The 18,834-nt window shown below is 48.6% G+C and overlaps 2 protein-coding genes across 5 annotated transcripts in view; both read left to right on the forward strand.

Moving 5' to 3' along the window:
- Positions 1–18,530, forward strand: part of DHRS7C (dehydrogenase/reductase 7C) — a 19,944-nt gene extending 1,414 nt beyond the window's left edge. The window contains exons 3-7 of one of the 2 annotated variants that reach the window (XM_050765403.1): positions 8,025–8,137; positions 9,589–9,802; positions 12,372–12,464; positions 16,741–16,896; positions 18,268–18,530. In XM_050765403.1, coding sequence (XP_050621360.1) covers positions 8,025–8,137; positions 9,589–9,802; positions 12,372–12,464; positions 16,741–16,896; positions 18,268–18,476 — 785 coding nt within the window. In that variant the 3' untranslated portion in view covers positions 18,477–18,530. The remainder of the gene's footprint in view (positions 1–8,024; positions 8,138–9,588; positions 9,803–12,371; positions 12,465–16,740; positions 16,897–18,267) is intronic. The other variant, XM_050765404.1, reaches the window with a different exon arrangement.
- The window catches only part of STX8 (syntaxin 8), a 691,269-nt gene that overhangs the window by 155,898 nt on the left and 516,537 nt on the right, over positions 1–18,834 (forward strand). The gene's annotated exons all lie outside the window — the stretch shown is intronic.

An 18,834-nucleotide genomic window follows, 5' to 3' on the forward strand; every position in this document is an offset into this window, starting at 1 on the left:
CACTTACCCACATGGTGCCGCCATCGTGGGAACGTTTGTAACCTCCCTGAGAATTTTCTCAGAGCCTGCTACTCATCCTCTTCGGCATCCCAGTGGGAGCCAATCCGCACGCTTTGAGGATGGCTTAGATTTCAGTGGGTGATCAACCCGGGTCCATCTTGTAAGATAAAAAACAAAGCATAAGGCAGATAGACTAAGCTCTCTCTCTAAGTGGCCCCATACACAATTCCCAGAGAGGATATCCTGCATCAAAGGGGAGCGAGGTACACAAACTCAAACTCCTTCTTCTTCAGGGGCAAGCCAGGGCACACACGTCTGTCTATCAGACCAGACACAAGACAACAGGGAGTGTGCTGCCCTGGAGAGCTGGAAAAGAGATGCCCACCTAAAGCCATTCAGAACAGAAGGTTTTGGGGAAAATTTGCTCTCCAAATGGTGCATCTTTGTCTGGCATTGCACCAAGCTGCTAATACGTGATTCCCTGATACAGCCTCTACCTGGAGCCTTTCCTGACACCTTTAATTGCTCCTTCCTCTTGAATGATCCTTGTGGGACCAGTTTCTTAACTGGCCCCTTGCAAGTGCATACCGCATTAGTGTATTTCTCATGCTGTATCTGTGTGTTTCTCTGTGAGTCCACTAGGTACAGGCTTCCCGGTGCTGGAGCCTGTGTTTTGTTCATCCAGCAGCCTCAGCACCTAGCTCAATGCTTGGTTGACATACTCAGAAAATGTGTATTTAATGAATAACTTCTAAAAGTGACAGGTGATCAGGGAAGGCCCTCGTTTGGATAAGTGTGTTTTTGCAAATTTGTTTTATTGTTTTCCGGTTTGATCCCAACATGGTTGGAGAACATGCTCTGCATGATTTCAATTCTCTGAAATTTGCTGAGGTTTGTCTTATGATCTATCTCTGTATGGGTTCCGCGAGTGCTTGGAAAGAATGTGCGTTCTGCCATTGTCCTATACGTGTGGATTCAATCCTGTTGGTCGGCGAGGCTGCTCAGTTCTTCTGTAGCCTTGCTAGTTTTGTGTCTTATTAGGTAGAAACACAGTTTTATTGATCGTTGAGAGATGTGTATTTGTTTTAATCATCTCATTCATTTTTAAAACACCTCATTCAGTTGTAGTCACACATGACACAAACCACGTACCCAGGAAATGCATCTTATGAGGGAAACAGCCTTTGCAGAACCTCAGGGCCTAGCTTGTCGTGTCTACTGTCACTGTTCTTTTTTTTACTATATCTCATTGACCCACCCTGGAAAGAAATGCAAAGAAGAAAAAAATACATTTCCAGTACTTAGCAGTAACTTGAGATGCTGGACGTGTGTGACCTTAAATAAACGCCTAGTTCCCCACGCTGCTGACGACAGTGATTCCAGGCTCCAACTGCTGCGTGTCTCAAGTCCAGGGCGCGGAGAGGATGATGCAGGCTTTGCACAGCCACTGCACACCCTGCTGCCATGGAACCTGCATGAACCCCATGGGTGGCACCGGGAGCAGCAGGGAGTGCCACGCCAAGTTGTTTACTAGGGAAATCAAACAGACAGACAAAGGTCAGGGCATCTAGTCCTCACTCCAAACCTCCAGGATTCGGCCAAGCCAGGAATCCTGTCACCTTGTACCCACTGTGTCTGCAATAAGAGTGTTGATCAAGGCCAGGCTCAGTGGCTCACACTTGTAATCCCAGCACTTTGGGAGGCCAAGGCAGGTGGATCACTTGAGGTCAGGCGTTCGAGACCAGCCTGGCCAACATGGTGAAACCCCGTCTCTACTGAAAATACAAAAATTAGCTGGGCATGGTGGCTGTCACCTGTAATCCCAGCTACTTGGAAGGCTGAGGCAGGAGGATTGCTTGAACTCAAAAGACGGAGATTGCAGTGAGCTGAGACCATGCCACTGCACTCTAGCCTGGGTGGCAGAGTGAGACTCCATCTCAAAAATAAATTTATTTATTTTAATTAACTAATTTAATTAATAATTGATTTAATTAATTTAATTAATAATCAATTTATTTTTAATTAATTTGAAAAAAGAATGACTTTCAGAATACCCAACCCCTGCACCTGAGCTGCTTCAGAGGGTACAGCTGAACGTCAGCCCTGCCTGTGTGCTGTCACCTCAAAGGCACAGTTTCTCTCCTTTCAACATTTCTGAAATCGGACTGATTGTCTTTCAATCCATAGCATCTTACAATCCCCATAGGCCACCCTTTAAAATGTCGCTGTGGCTCATGCCTGTAATCCCAGCACTTTGGGGAGGCTGAGGTAGCTGAATCACTTGAACTCAGGAGTTCGAGACCAGCCTGGGCAACATAGTAAGACCCCCCCATATCTACAGAAAACGTAAAACTTAGCCGGGTGTGGTGACATGCGCCTGCATTCTCAGCTACTCAGGAGGCTGAGGTGGGAGGATCGTTGGAACCCGGGAGGTGGAGGTTGCAATGAGCTGAAATCACACCACAGCACTCCAGTCTGGGCGACAGAGTGAGACCCTGTCCCCAAAAAAATTAAAATTAAAATTAAAAGTCATGTATTATCTCTGAAATCAGGCAACAGCTCATCATCGATGGCATCTTAGATTGATGAAATACAGAAAGAAGGGCTCAATTTATGTTTATTGAATCAAAAAGAAAAAGCCGGGTACCAAAGTGCTAGATACATGCTGAGCTGATAAAAGAATAGAAATAAGGACACTCGGGTATACCAAAGACCTGGTTTCAGCAGAAATGACTTCTTTGGGAGCAGTGCCTCTAGGCTTGGCTGCAGCAGCACTGAGGCACTGAGCATGCCGCTGGGCTCCCGCCTCCCAGGCACACCTGGGCAACGCAAGGTGTTAGCGGAGAAGGGAAATGGCGTGATGGGGAAGAATGCTCCCAGCTGTCTGTTCTAACAAGGCCAACGCCAGAGATTTGATCTGGCTCCTGCTCACAGGCCCCTCACCTACTCCAGTGCCCTGCTGCAAATAATGCTCTGGGGTCAGGTGTGGTGGCTCAGGCCTGTAATCCCAGCGCTTTGGGAGACCGAAGCAGGCAGATGACCTAAGGTCGGAGTTCGAGACCACCCTGGCCAACATGGGGAAACCCTGTCTCTACTAAAAATACAAAAATTAGCCAGACGTAGGGGCAGGCACCTGCAATCCCAGCTACTCGGGAGGCTGAGGCGGGAGAATCACTTGGACCCGGGAGGCAGAGGTTGCAGTGAGCCAAGATTGCGCCCCTGCACTCCAGCCTGGGCAACAAGAATGAAACTCCATCTCAAAAAAAAAAAAAGCTCATCATCACAAGAGGGAGGGAGCGAGGAGTGAAAATGCACCCTCACCCTCAAGGTGTCCCTTTCTCAGCAGTGGGCATTGGCCAAGAGGAGCCTAGTGTGGAAAATGCGTTACTCACCACCTGGATGTCAGACTCCTGTGGGGGTCACATCCCGGCTTCCCTGCTGGCCAGACTCCAGGTGATTCATTTCAACCCATTGAACCTCACTCCTCTCATTTGTAAAATCCAACCTTCATTCTGCTCCAGAATGACAGCCGAAATGCGGAAAGGCTAGACTCTGCTGCCCACGGAAGTTTCTTTTAGTGAATTCTGTTATAAAAGCCATATGTATTTAAAAGAATTTTTTTAAGTAAAAAGAACACAAGATACACCTAGAACCCCACATGCTTGGGGACACCCTGTGTGAATGCATCCTTCCTTTCCTTTCAGGGGGATGCTTATGTGAGTAACCCGTCATGAGCAAGCATAAATCAAGGGTGTCGTGAGACAGTCCACCTGAAATGTATTCAGAGGGAAGCGTCCTTCCTCTGCAGCTTGAGGGAAAAAAAATCAGGTTGTTCCCGCCTTTTCTGATTACTTTTTTTTTTTTTTTTTTTGAGACGGAGTTTTGCTATTGCTCTTGTTGCCCAGGTTGGAGTGCAATGGCGCGATCTCGGCTCACTGCAACCTCTGCCTCCCGGGTTCCAGCGATTCTCCTGCCTCAGCCTCCCGAGTAGCTGGGATTACAGGCACATACTACCATGCCTGGCTAATATTTTTTTGTATTTTTAGTAAAAAGGGGTTTCACCATGTTAGCCAGGCTGGTCTCAAACTCCTGACCTCAGGTAATCCACCCGCCTTGGCCTCCCAAAGTACTGGGATTACAGGTGTGAGCCACCGCACCCGGCCTCTGATTACTACTAGATTATGCAAAATCCTTTGGTCATGGTGGGTCCCGAAAGAGAGCATTGATTCGGGAATTGGGATGCCCAGTTTAACACCTGATAACATGGCCATTTTCATTGAATTCGAACTTTCTTTCCTCCTCTCTGCTCCTCCCCACAGCTAGTGCAAGTTGGAGGGAAGCTTCTTGCTGTTTCTTAGGCTTCTAGGGCCTCAGGGACTGGAAGGAGGCAAGACAGGAAAGCAAGAAAAACCCTCACCCGACTGACAGAGCTATAAGATGGCTTCAAGGTCCATCGGCCTGGTCCCTGTTTAAAACTGGGTCTGAATCTTTCTTTTGTGGGCACTTTTATGCGCCTTTCAGAGGCCTCCCTAGGATTATTCATTTCTGTGAAATGGGAGATGTGGGTTTTTTCTCCACTCACTTAATCCTTCCTCACCCGCTGGTTCCCGGGCAGTCTACTCCCCACCAACCCTGTCCTCTGGAGTTCCACTGACCTTCCGAGAGGTCCTCTTGGGCTGACTTCAGATAAGCTCTCAACCAACTCATGACCTACCCTGGCCATTGATGGCTGTGACTTCCTTGGCTCCGCAGGCCACCCCCGATGGAGAGGTCCCGGCTTTCCTTTCCTCTGCCCTCAGGGCATTGGCTGGGCCCAGGATCTTGCCCATAAGACGGGAAGCTGGGCTCCTGGCAGCAGGGAACCGTCCCATGTTTTAGTTTGCATTTAGGTATGACTGATATTCACTCATCTTCTGTATCTTGATACATTTTTTGTGAATTGCTTACTCATCTCCTTAACCAATTTCTTTATTAGCATCTTTATCTTTTTTTCTAATTGATTTGTAAGAGTTTTTTCATATATCAAATTAACCCTTTTCTGACATATAGATTATAAACACTTTTTCTAAATTTGTCTTGTCCTTTATTTGTGGGTGTTTTTCTTTCTTTTTTTTTTCTGTAAGAAGGTTTTTGTTTTGTTTTGTTTTGTTTTGTTTTTCTGTTTTTCTGGGGTTTTTTTGTTTGTTTGTTTGTTTTTTGTCTCTACTGGCTGGAGTGCAGTGGTGCAATCTCAGCTCACTGCAAGCTCCACCTCCCGGGTTCACGCCACTCTCCTGCCTCAGCCTCCCAAGTAGCTGGGACGACAGGCACCCGCCACCACGCCCAGCTAATTTTTTGTATTTTTAGTAGAGACGGGGTCTCACCATGTTAGCCAGGATGGTCTCGATCTCTTGACCTCATGATCCACCTGCCTCGGCCTCCCAAAGGGCTGGGATTAGAGGCATGAGCCACCACGCCCAGTCAAGAAGGTTTTTTAAAAAGGGTACAATCCATAAATCATTTCTGTTAGGATTTTTTTTCCTTCAATGGATGCTCAGGAGCCCTCCCCAATGAAAGGTATATATTCATCTCTACCTTCTTCTAGTTCTGTTTTGGTTCTGTTTTTATATTTCACTATTTAGTGTATTTTGATGCATCCAGCTTTTTTTCCCTCCCAAATAGGGATTCAAATACCACCCCCTTTTTTTTTAAACAGAGTCTCTCTCTGTTGCCCAGGCTGGAGTGCAGTGGCGTGATCTCAGTTCACTGCAGCCTCCATCTGCTGAGTTCAAGAGATTCTCTTGCCTCAGCCACCCAAGTAGCTGGGATTAAATTTTTGAATTTTTAGTAGAGACGAGATTTCGCCATGTTGGCCAGGCTGGTCTCAAACTCCTGACCTCAAGTGATCTGCCCACCTCTGCCTCCCAAAGTGCTGGGATTACAGGCATGAGCCACCACGCCCGGCCCCCACTCTTTATGTAATACGTCCTTTTCCCATTGATTCAACATGTTAACTTTATCATACACTAAATTCTCCTCAATACCTGACTCTATTTATTATCAATATTTCTATCTAGACTTGAACGGCTGACTCTTTAATTTCTGTAGTTTTACAATATATTTTAACAATTGTTTTTCGAAATGTTCTTTGCTTTCCTTCATAGAGTATTCCAATTAAAGTGTGCAAAATATGCCATATAACGTGTAGACTTTTTCTGACATTTCACAAGACCTGTTGGGATCCTGATTTACCGGATCAATTTAACTTGGAGACAGATTGACATCTTTATTGGATTTTGTCATCGAGACTCATCATGAGCTGTATAAATAAAACACCTGCATTGAGAGGACTCTTTCCTTCTCTGCAGCCCTAACAATTCAAGGTGACATTGTTAACCCAGTTACTTCTGGATTCGGGTTTCCCTCCGTCAGCAGACTGAGCTCTCCCAGCACCGTCCTCCCAGCTCTCTCAGGGATTCCCGGTACACCTGTTTTCAGGCCTCATGGAGACCTCTTATCCCCACAACTCTCTGCTTGGGTCCTCTCTTGGCCTTTTCTGCCTTCACTCCTGCTCCCACCTGATTTACACTTCATAGTCCAGCACCTCAATTCCTCCATCTCTCCAATATCACAACTTCCCTACCCATCATGCCCACTTACCAAGCCCCGACCAACAGTCCTGTCCAGCCAGTCCCTTCTCTCCACCTGCAGCAGGCTCTGGGCCCTGCTGGAGAAAATCACGCAGCCCTGAGTTCACTTGGAGCCACAGCACTTGGGATACCCAGCCTCCACTGGGCACCAGGCTGCCAGGCTGTCCTTCCATGTTCCCAGCCAGTCTGAGTCCACCACCTCATGGTGTAAATGAGACAATAATAGGTTCTTCCCTGGAGTCGGTGCTGTTGGTGCCTCTTCCAGATCCCTGTACTTGGTCAGCTCATCCATTTCCCAGGCACTGTAAACGCTGGCTGCAAATGGCGTGCAGATTGCAAATGGCGTGCAGATTGCAAATGGCGTGCAGATTGCAAATGGCGTGCAGGTACCTCCTTTCCCAAAGACTTGTCTTCTGCCAGTGGACGCTGCCCTGCCTAGGAGTTACACAGCTTATGCACGCACCCCCAGAGAGGGCAGCCCACATCAGTGACTGACACTGGTGTGCAAAGGCTGATCTTCTTGCCTCCAGCTGTGCAATAGAGTTTAGACTCCAGAGTCTTCCTTGGATCAAGCCAAAGCTAAACTTTCTTGAGACCACATCCTCTCCTGGCCCCTACTCCATGACCTCACTCCCCTGTCTCTGAAGAGCAGGCCCTCAGTAAATCCTGGCCACCTGAATCCTTGACTCAGAGTCTGCTTCCTGAGAACCCAACCTAAAGATACTATCTCATAAGGTTATTGTGAGTATTAAATGAACTAGAGCGATATGTACATATCTTCCTACAGCAAGGAAACTCTCCAAATCTGTGAACTTCTATTGCTTTTAAGTACCGTTAGTATTGCTACACAAGAATTCTGTTTGTCTACCAGCTAACACTCAGTTGAGAAAGTGCTACATTGGGTGAGGAGGGAATCAGTCCAGAGGAAAATTAATTAGACAGAAAGTAGGTTTACTTTTAAATACAAAGAATCCTGGTATTATCCCCAGAGAAAATGTGGAGGAAACTGGTGATGTTTGATTTGAAAAAACATGGTGACGTGTCTCCATTATCTTCAGATTGAGCTATCTCTAGGGCTGCGGTCCTGGGGGGCCAGGTCGGTGGGTTCATCTTTCTGTTCAGTGTAAGGAAGAATTTCCAACAATCAGAACTTTCTAACAAAGGAGGCGTGGTCTCACTCCACCATGAGCTCCCTTTCACGGAAGCAACTAAGTGGAGGCTGGAAATGACAAAAATTCCAGCCCGGGTAGGGAGTTGAATGAAGTGACCCCTACAGGACCTCGTGGTGCTAAGACTTCTGAGTTTTTTGAATTCATGGGTTCCCAAGAGAAGGGGTTCACTGTCAGCGGCTCCACCCACACAGTGTGTCCTGCCCCGTTTCCTTCTTCCCCACAGAGTGTGCTCGGGTGTTCCACACGGGTGGGGCAAGGCTGGTGCTATGTGGAAAGAACTGGGAGAGGCTGGAGAACCTATACGACGCCTTGATCAGCGTGGCTGACCCTGGCAAGGTAAGGTCTTCCAGCAGTCGGCGTGGGTAACTCCTGGGCACTCCCAGCCTCCACTGATCATTCAGGACCAGCTCTTGGACCAAGTGGAGGAAACTTGGTGATTGCTTTGGGGAATGTGAGGTAATGAACTCAATGACCTTGGCATAGGGTCATGTTTGCCATTCATAAGGGGTTGACTTGTTTTGACTACCCACCATGACAAAATCGTGTTCTGTAGCCACAGCCTCTTGCCCTGACCCTATATAACTCAAACTCAAGAAGGATCCAGAAGACAGAGGATGTTACAGGTATGGGCTGTGATTACAAACACAGCAATTTTTTTTTTAATACCTTAACTGACATCTCCATCAAAGAAACCAGATAAATGAGATCCCTTCCCAAGAAGTCTCCCAGAAAGTGAACACTTCTTTCAATGAGGCCGCAGTTTCCAAAGGTTTTTCTGGAGCATTGGTCAAAGAGCTCCCTTCAGGATACTTTTTTCGAATCTTTACCTTTGAGGTTGCATTTGGTGGTTGGGAATAGCTCAAAGTAATTCAGGGGTAAGTCTGATATTTGAGGAGATGAATCAAACAGGACAACACAGAATGCCCCAAAGTGTGTTTCTAGGGATGTGATGAGGCACTGGGTAAAAGCGAGGGTTTGTGGTCAGTTGTGTGAGAAACACTGAGTTAAGCTAAGCTTGTCCAGTTTCTTCACTGCAGGACTTTTCAGAGCCTTTAATATGCCAATGTGCACTGTGTATCTCCAAGAAGAACTTGGAGAACAGTCTGTGTTTCCCAAGCAATTTTGACCACAGAACCCTCTCTTCAAGGGCATATCTCAGGACTAGTCTTTGTCAAACACTGGGATTGCATTTACCACTCGGTGTCATCAATTTTCCCATCTGTCCACCCTCCTACACATCCCTGGATCAACAGAGTCAATGCAGCAAGTGTCTGGCTAAACACAATGCCTGGCACTTAGTAAGCAGATGTTTCAAAAATATTGTGTTGAGTGTATGATTTTAGTTTTCTAAAATGTGGCTATGAAGTCCTGTGATGGATTTATTTATTTATTTATTTTGCAACTTGCAAGCCAGGTTGAAAAGCAATTTCCACAAAGGAGCTCAGAACTGTTAAAAGTAATGATGTCACCCCTGGAATCATTGCCAACCTGCAAAGGGACTGCTGCGAAAGGCGATATTCGTTTATCAGTTCTGGAACCTTGGCCAAGAGTTTAGACTTATTGCTGCATATTCACGTCAAGATTTGTTGTTTTTGCCCTGGTCCCCAAGAATGAATTATCTGGCAATATCCTCCATCCCAGAATCATTTCTGCTTCTTCGTCTTTTTTTTTTTTTTCAGTCATTTCATGATCTTTGAATTTCAAAATGGGTGGCTTTTAGATCGAGGGCTCCCAAGGTCTGCAAGAGGGAGGAGATCCCACATACCCTGACTCTGTCATTGGTTCAGCAGACATTCACTCCAAAGCTCGTCCTGTTGGACCTCTCAGACATCAGCTGCGTCCCAGATGTGGCAAAAGAAGTCCTGGATTGCTATGGCTGTGTAGACATCCTCATCAACAATGCCAGCATGAAGGTGAAGGGGCCTGCCCATAAGATTTCTCTGGAGCTCGACAAAAAGATCATGGATGCCAATTACTTTGGCCCCATCACATTGACAAAAGGTCTCGTGAGTTTGACTTTCCAATGGGTATCTGGGCCACCAGATTCCACAGAGGGCTCTGTTAAATAGCCAGACAGTCATCCTATTCTGTATGGAATTCTCCAGTCCCCTTAGAAAATTCCCTACCTATTGGGTGAAAGCTTTCAGCATTCCCATTTTCAATGTTTATGTAGGAAAAGGAACCCAGGAAGTATCTGATTGGCATATTTCAACCACCCTCTCTGTGAAACCCCTCTCCCCACCCAAGCTTTGCCCTTTTACTTCTCTTTCCTTATGTCCCTGGCTTCCCTCCAATTCGACGTCTCTGAACAATTGTCTCATCCTCCAACAATTGTCTCAACAACTGTGTACATTCTGCTGTATCAACCTTGCGGTTGATCTGCTTCTAACCATGACAGTTGGTCAAAGGTAAAGATTCTGTCCTCAGAAATGAAGAAGAAAAAGGACTTATTACCAAATTACAAGAGACCCAGTATTCTGTCAATCCCTCCACAGAAACAGGGAAGGCAGGAGGCTGTCTCCCTTTAATGAATAAGACGGTGATTCCTATGTGAGCCTGTCTGAAGGGCCTAGGAGACACCCAGGTGCAGATTTCTCACCACTAAGTTCAAACGCCGGTCTGAAGCCTGGGAAATGGGGCTGGAAATGACCACAGAGTAGAATGAAAAGTTGACAGATCATGAGGTCAGAAGTTCGAGACCAGCCTGGCCAACATGGTGAAACCCCGTCTCTACTAAAAATACAAAAATTAGCCAGGCATCATGGTGGGAACCTGTAATCCCAGCTACTCAGGAGGCTGAGGCAGGAGGATCATTTGAACCCAGGAGGCTGAGGTTGCAGTGAGCCGAGATCACGCCATTGCACTCCAGCGTGGGTGACGGGCTGAGACTCCGTCTAAAAGAAAGAAAAGTTGAAGCCCCTGCTCTCCAAAAAAATAAAAGTTATCAAAGCAGAAGCTCAGGGGGAATGTAATGTGGAGAACGTCTCCATTTAGGGAGTGGGGTGTCCTGGCAAGGTCTAAGATCTAGCATGATCTTGCAATTACCGTCTCTACAACCAGCTCCCATGCTGGACACCTCTAACAATCGGATTCCGAGTGCTAAGACAGATGAAGAGAAAGAAGCATTTGGGGCAGAAAGATGACTTTCCAGAGCTTCTAGAATGGTGTCCCAGAGAGAACAGTTTCCTCCAGTCCAATCCCTGTGGGCACAGCAAACAGGCCAGCACAAGTGTGTCATCTATCAACCTTTAACAGAGACTGTTCACTGGCATCAAAGCAATGAACGAAGAAAGTGGAGTGGAAAAGGGCCAGACCTGGTTTCTCTTCCTGGTTAGCCCTCACTAAGGACCCTGGGTCTAGTCCCTAGCTCTGGACCTCAGTTTATCCATCTTTTTTATTTTTTTTCTTTTCTTATTTTTTTTTTTTTTTTTTTTTCGAGACGGAGTCTCGCTCTGTTTCCTAGGCTGGAATGCAGTGGCATGATCTCAGCTCACTGCAACCTCCACCTCCCGGGTCCACCTCCCGGGTCCACCTCCCGGGTTCAAGTGATTCTCCTGCCTCAGCCTCCTGAGTAGCTGGGACTACAGGCACCCGCCACCACGCCCAGCTGATTTTTTTGTATTCTTTTAATAGAGACAGGGTTTCACCGTGTTAGCCAGGATGGTCTCCATCTCCTGACCTCGTGATCCACCCGCCTCGGCCTCCCAAAGTGCTGACATTACAGGCGTGAGCCACTGCGCCCGGCCCAGTTTGTCCATCTTTAACATGGAGGTGCTGGGTTTCACAGATCATTCTGAAAGTTGACTCTTTGAGTATTGTCTTTTCACTTTTTGCCATATCCCCATTCCGCCTGTACTATTATTAATTTAATACCTTTCTCTGAATTTTCTCATTTTTAAACTAAATTCACTTTAGGAGGAAATCTGTATAAAACCAACACAAATTTAAAACCTCTTTCATTCTCAATAAATAAAGGGCAACCTGAAAATTAAACAAAGTAAGTTCTCCCAAGGTAGCCTGAGAACGTCAGAATCTTCCCTCTCTTTGTTAAAAGATTAGCACGTGCAAGAGAGGTGTTAAAGACGTACTAGAACCATTGTGAGACTTCCTTCTTCCTTCTGGAGGCCATAGTAGGAGAATTGAAATGGGAATGACTTTCTCACTACTGAGATCAGCGTCTGTTCTATTCTATTGGGTACCACACGCACTACCTGAGTGCAATATGCCCATGGAACAAATCTGCACGTGTTCCCTCTGCATCTAAACAAAAGTCGAGAGGAAAACACAATAAATATAAACATACCTTTAATAAAAAGAAATCAGTGTCACTAAATGCACATTGGTGGGAAAGCACCAATTTAAAATCACCCAGCAATTCACCAGCCCACACTTCAGGAACGCTGGATAAACGATTGCAGGGTTCATTCCATCTCTGCTGCCCTGCTGCAATCTAATTACCACGGAGGGAGTGGAGCCCCATGATGGAGCGGAGCCGGGGGAGGGGTCTGCCGGCGGCTGCCTAACTCAGTCACAAAGTTTTAACCATGACTCTTTGTCCTGTGTTTTCCAGCCCTGCTTCCCAACATGATCTCCCGGAGAACAGGCCAAATAGTGTTAGTGAATAACATCCAAGGGAAGTTTGGAATCCCGTTCCGTACAGCTTGTAAGTTGCTAAGATAAAAATATGAATCTTCTGTTGTATGTCTTATGGTATAAGGCAGGAGCTGTTATGTCTAAGACTAGGCAGATGGTCACAGGGGAAAGGGTCCAAGGATGACACCATCTGCTGTGTTTTCTTTCATCCCTATGGTTCCTATTTTTTGAGCGCCTACAGCATGCAAGTGGCTATGGGAGATACTGAGATATTAAAGATAAGCTCCCTCTGTCTGCAAAGCTCCCAGTCTCCTATGTGGGCAGGACATGCACTAGGTGAACCTGACAATACCAGGTGAAGGTCACGCTCCTGACAAAGATGCACAGTCATAGCTCCAATGCCCCTTCCTCCATAAAGATGCCCTTGAAGGTCAGGGAAGATTATCATTGGGAAAGAGAAGGATGGGTGCACATCACAAAATGGGAGGGCAATGGAGACCTGAGGAAGGAACCAGGAAAAACAGAAAGGGGCAGAATTCAGGGTGGGGGCAGCTCCAAAAATGAGTGTCCTTTCAAAAGTTCAAGGAGAAGGACTTCTAGGTGTATGTTCCTGGGATCTAGCTGGAAAAATTCTGGAGCCATTTCCACATCTGATGAGCTAGTTCTAAGAGGCAGGGAACATGCCATATACATTTCTTCATGACCCACACTACCATGTGCAAATTAGGGGCTCAGTAAATATTTGATGGGTACAAGGGTAGAAGGGAAGAAGGGAGGGAAAAAAACGAGTAGGTCCCCATATGAATTTGCTCAGGCTGCCATAACAAAATACCAAGGCTGGGGCTTACACAACAGAAATTTGTTTTTTCATTCTGGAGGCTGGAAGTCCATGATCAAAGTGTCGGCAGGGTTGGTTTTCTCTGGAACCCCTCTCCCTGGCTTACAGATAGCTGCCTTCTTGCTGTGTCCCCACACAGTCTTTCCTCTGTGCATGTGCATGTCTGTTGCCTCCTTGTATGTCCAAATTTCCTCTTCTTCTTCTTCTTTTTTTTTTTTTTTTTTTGAGACAGAATCTCACTCTGTTGCCCAGGCTGGAGTGCAATGGCAAGATCTTGGCTCACTGCAACCTCTGCCTCCCAGGTTCAAGCGATTCTTCTGCCTCAGCCTCCTGAGTAGCTGGGACTACAGGCACCCACCACCACGCCCAGCTAATTTTTGTGTTTTTAGTAGAGACAGGGTTTTACCATATTGGCCAAGCTGGTCTCAAACTCCTGACCTCAGGTGATTCGTCTGCCTTGGCCTCTCAAAGTGCTGGGATTACAGGCGTGAGCCACCACACCCGGCCCCAAATTTCTTCTTCTTATAACAGCACCAGTCAGATTGGAGTAGGGCCCAGCCTAATGGCCTCATTTTATATTAATTACCTCTTTAAATATCTCTAAATACAGTCACATTCTGAGCACTGGGGATTGGGTTTCAGCATACAAAATTTGGGAGGATTGACAACAGAATTCAGCCCAGAACGCCCCCTCTAGTAGTGTTTTACCTTCCTTTTTCCATTTGCCTTAGCTAGTTTAAGCCTACTGTGCTGTGAGCCTGTGATGTGGGAAAACTTGATTACTCCTCCATGTAGTAACCTCAATGGGAATGGCACCAGGCAAGCAGGTGGCACCATGCCACAGCGTCACTGGGGGCCCAGGGTCATGCTAAGTCATTCCATCAACACCATCTTCTGGGTGGTCACAGCTAGGTCCCTGCTGGCAAGAAGAGGAAAGAGACTGTGGAGGATCCATGCCCAATGTCCAAAACCCCAGGCTGGCATTGGACATCCCATTGCCCCCAGGCTGGCATCACCACTGCTCACGTCGTACTGGGAGAACTCAGTCACACCTAAGTGCAAGGGACACTGGGGAGTGCAGTGCACTTGGGGGCCCAGGAAGAAGGGAAGAGTGAATGGGCCACATACAGCAATCTTTGGCACATCCCGCATTTTCCTCTCTTCCCCAGCCCACTTAGGAATCTCCCCACTGCTCCTTGTATTTTTAAACTTTCTGTTATTTTCAGCAGCTGGGTGACTTTTCACCTTCCTTGCTTCCTGCCTTCATTCATTCAACAAAGTGTTTCAATGCCTAAAGCCAGACACAGAGACGACATAACATAGCGAGGCATGGGCATGACAATGGGCCCTTTGACCACTGACCCGTATTGGACAAATGCACGCATTTCCTGGGAATATTTGCAAAACACAGCATTGGGGACTCAGAATTCTCTCAAGGCTGTCTCCACCCCCATCAGCCACGGTCTGGCTTCTCTGCACTGAGGAATTGAGGGGCACAGAGTTTCCCACGTAAATGTCATAACTGAAGCGATGCCACCCTGGACTGGCCCCAAATTCTCTTCTTCCTCTGAATCTGGCTTTGGACAGACACAAGGGGCTGGCGTGGGAGTGACCTGGGGTCTGCTGACTCAGAGGTTTCTTTCTTTTGACCAAAGGAACGCAATGTCCCTGAGCACCTCAGCACAGTTCCCTTACCATCCACTCAGGCAAGGAGATGGGGGCTCTCAGGCTCAGAACCTGGCACACAGACTCGAAAGGGGATGCAGCCCGCCATGTGTCCCTCCCGCTGCAGGCACCCACCCTTTTCCTGCATCAACCATGCCACATGGGGCCGGGCACAGTGGCTCACACCTGTAATCCCAGCACTTTGGGAGGCCGAGGCGGGTGGATCACTTGAGGTCAGGAGTTTGAGACCAGCCTGGCCAACATGGTGAAACCCATCTCTACTAAAAATACAAAAATTAGCCAGGTGTGGTGGTGGGCACCTGTAATCCCAGTTACTCGGGAGGCTGAGGCAGGAGAATTGCTTGAGCCCGGGAGGCAGAGGTTGCAGTGAGCTGAGATCGAGCCACTGTACTCCAGCCTGGGCAATAGAGCAAGACTCCCTCTCAAAACAAAACAAAATAAAACAAAACAAAAAACACCACGTGGAAAGTCACCTGTCCATGTATCTGCCCCACTGATGAACTGAGTACTCCGTGAGGCCAGAGCTGCCTCTATCCACCTCTGGGTCCCCAGCTCCTCACCCACCAGAGCAGGGGCTTCACTGTTGAATACTGAAGGAATCAAGGCATGGTGGATGAATGAAAAACAAGCTGGTAGACCTTTTTTTGTTAACACTTGCATTGGCGGGTGTAATTCACATACCACACTATGCATCCATTTAAAGCGCATGGTTCTGCAGGGCACGGTGGCTCATGCCTGTAATCCCAGCACTTTGGGAGGCCAAGACAGGCAGATCACCTGAGGTCAGCAGTTCGAGACCAGTCTGGCCAACATGGTGAAATCCCATCTCTACTAAAAATACAAAAATTAGCTGGGCATGGTGGTGTGTGCCTGTAAACCCAGCTACTCAGGAGGCTGAGGCAGGAGAATTGCTTGAACCTGGGAGACGGAGGTTGCAGTGAGCCGAGATCGCACCTCTGCACTCCAGCCTGGGCGACAGAGTGAGACTCCGTCTCAAAAAAAAAAAAAAAAAAGGCCTCATTGGAGAGAACTGGAAGCTTGCTGGTCATGATGTCAGGGAGACCAGGAAAGGGTTCTGGTTGAAGGCATCTGGGCACGGTGGCAGGAACCACAGTACATCCACCTTCTGCCCCTTCCGCCTCTGACTGACATCCCTAAAATGTGAAGTTGGGGTGCATCACACCCCAGATGTGGCTCTAACTTCCCAAAGGTCTAAGCAATGTCCACTCCCTTCTTTTTGGAATTCCTGGAATGATCCTTTTTTGCCCAACCTATGGCTTCTATGATTTGAACTGAATTTGGTGAGTGGATGACTTGGATGGGCTCTCGGAGGAGAAGGGAAACAGGAAGGAAGGGAGAGGGGATATCTGTGATTCAGGCTCACTGCAGCCACCAGCTGGCCCCAGACCCTGGACAAGTTGCGTAGGCATCATCAGCCTTCCCAGGAAGGAAGGGGAATTCATGTTGGTGCCAGCATTCTGTATGTTTTCTCATTTGATCTTCACAGTAATTTGGCAAGGGAAATATTACTCCCATTTTAAAGATAAGAAAACTGAGTCTCAGAGAGGCAAAGTGATTTGCCCAAGGTCAGGTCACACCACCAGCAAGTGGCTAAGCTCAATTCAGTTCCAGCTCTATGTCCACCGCTCCCGAGGGCTCTCTGTGCTCATTTGTAAAGTGAGGGGCAGATTCTTGAGGACCCTCTCAGCTCTGAGCTTGCAGGAAATGTGTCTGTGGGCCCCCCTGCTTCCAATGCGCATGCCCACCGGGAAGCCGGGCCCGGGAGTGTCCTGCGCCCACCTCCGGATGGTTTCTCCTGCAGACGCTGCCTCCAAGCACGCAGCCCTGGGCTTCTTTGACTGCCTCCGAGCCGAAGTGGAGGAATACGACGTTGTCATCAGCACCGTGAGCCCGACTTTCGTCCGGTCGTACCACGTGTATCCAGAGCAAGGAAACTGGGAAGCCTCCATTTGGAAATGTGAGACTTCAGAGGGAAGCTGGGGCCCCTGGGAGCCTCGGGAACAGTCCGGTGTCACTGGGGGGTGAATGACCTTCAGGTGGGTACTCCTGAATCATGAGTCTGGGGGTGGGAGTGGAAGAGGCTCAGCAACCCCCAACAGCAGGGCGGGGGCCGCAAACCTTTAGGCCCGAGGCACCCGGTAGACAAAATCCTCCCTGCAGCCTACGGCCCATGCGCCCGCTGAGCTCAGCCACTCGGCTTCCTCTGCCACCTCGGCAAGCAACTGCCTGCCTCTGGACCTGTTTCCCAGATGTCATGGGATTGAAGAACTTTCCTGCTCCCCCTTTCCCGTGCACAGAGTGGAGACCGAGAGTCTAAAGCCAGGCCACCTGGGCCCGGCGCAGTGGCTCACGCCTGTTAATCCCAGCCCTTTGGGAGGCTGAGGCGGGCGAGGACCACGGGGTCAGGAAATCGACACCATCCTGGCCAGCATGGTGAAACCCCGTCTCTACTAAAAATACATAACATTAGCCGGGCATGGTGGTGCGTGCCTGTAGTCCCAGCTACTTGGAAGGTTGAGGCAGGAGAATCACTTGAACCCGGGAGGCGGAGCTTGCAGTGAGCCGATATCGCACCACTGCAGTCCAGCCTGGGCGACAGCGCGAGGCTCTGTCAAAAAAAAAAAAGTCTGCACTGGAAGCCGGCCTCTGCCACATATTAGAGGGTTGGACGTGAGCAAGTCCCTTAATCACTTCGTGCCTCCCTAAGAGGTAGGTATTGCTATTGTTATTTATTAGTATTATTATTTTCATTTTAGAAAATGACGGATACTAGCAATAGCAATACCTACCTCTTAGGGTTGTTGGGAGGACTGAAGGTTCTGGAATAGCAACCAGCCCTTCTATCTATCAGCGCACCTTATTATGGCCACTACTCTAGGATACTCTAAGCGTACAGGCGCTACACCTTGCCCAAGGCTTCCACCTTGAGGAACCAAGATGATCCAAGATAGGGGGCAGACCAGGGGTTCCAGGATGCTCTTGACACACACAGCTTCACGACCGTCACAAACAGCCCCTTAATCCACCTGGCACCTTCTTAGATCCTAACCTCTTTGGCATCCCTTCCCCCACACATAACCGCCCTGCGAAATTATCAGGGCAGGACACCAGGTCCACCTTATTTAAAGACGAAGAGGCAGAAGGAAGCCCAGAGAGTGGAGTGTCTCCCGCTGGGCGCCGTGGCCCGCAGGTGACGGAGGGGGCCTGGAACCTGTGACTCCGGGGACAGCCCACGCTTCCCGCCCCCCAGCCTTTGTGCACGTGCAGGGCTCTGACCAGCCGGCTCCCCACTGAGGCCATAACCCCACCCCCAACGGGGGCCGTTCAGTCTTTTTCAGGAAGCTGACCTACGGCGTGCACCCCGTGGAGGTGGCAGAGGAGGTGATGCGCACCGTGCGGAGGAAGAAGCAAGAGGTGTTCATGGCCAACCCCATTCCCAAGGCTGCCGTGTACGTCCGCACCTTCTTCCCGGAGTTCTTTTTCGCCGTGGTGGCCTGTGGGGTGAAGGAGAAGCTCAATGTCCCGGAGGAGGGGTAACTGCAGCAGGCCAAATGGGCCACCCCTTGGAAATAAAGGTTTTTCTGGAAGGTGCTGGTGCTTCTGTCCTGTGCTCTGCACTGGGGGCCCTTGCAGCCCCACCCCTCATCTGTGTGGGGTCTCTCCTTGACAGTGAGGATGGCCTGGAGCCAGCCCAGAAGCTACGTAGCCTGGGGTTCTCCACGTTCCCAGGTCAGACTTCCAGAAGCTTCTGCTCTGTCGGGTGACGACTCAGCAGGAAACAGGAGCTGCAATGCCTCTAACCCCCACATACACACACTCACATTGTATGCCTATGTGCTCAGGAACTCAGTCTGAAAACCACCTCCACTGTATACAAGGCTGACCTGGCCACTTC

Source organism: Macaca thibetana, chromosome 16 (genome assembly GCF_024542745.1).
Source record: "Macaca thibetana thibetana isolate TM-01 chromosome 16, ASM2454274v1, whole genome shotgun sequence".
Lineage (NCBI taxonomy): Eukaryota > Metazoa > Chordata > Mammalia > Primates > Cercopithecidae > Macaca > Macaca thibetana.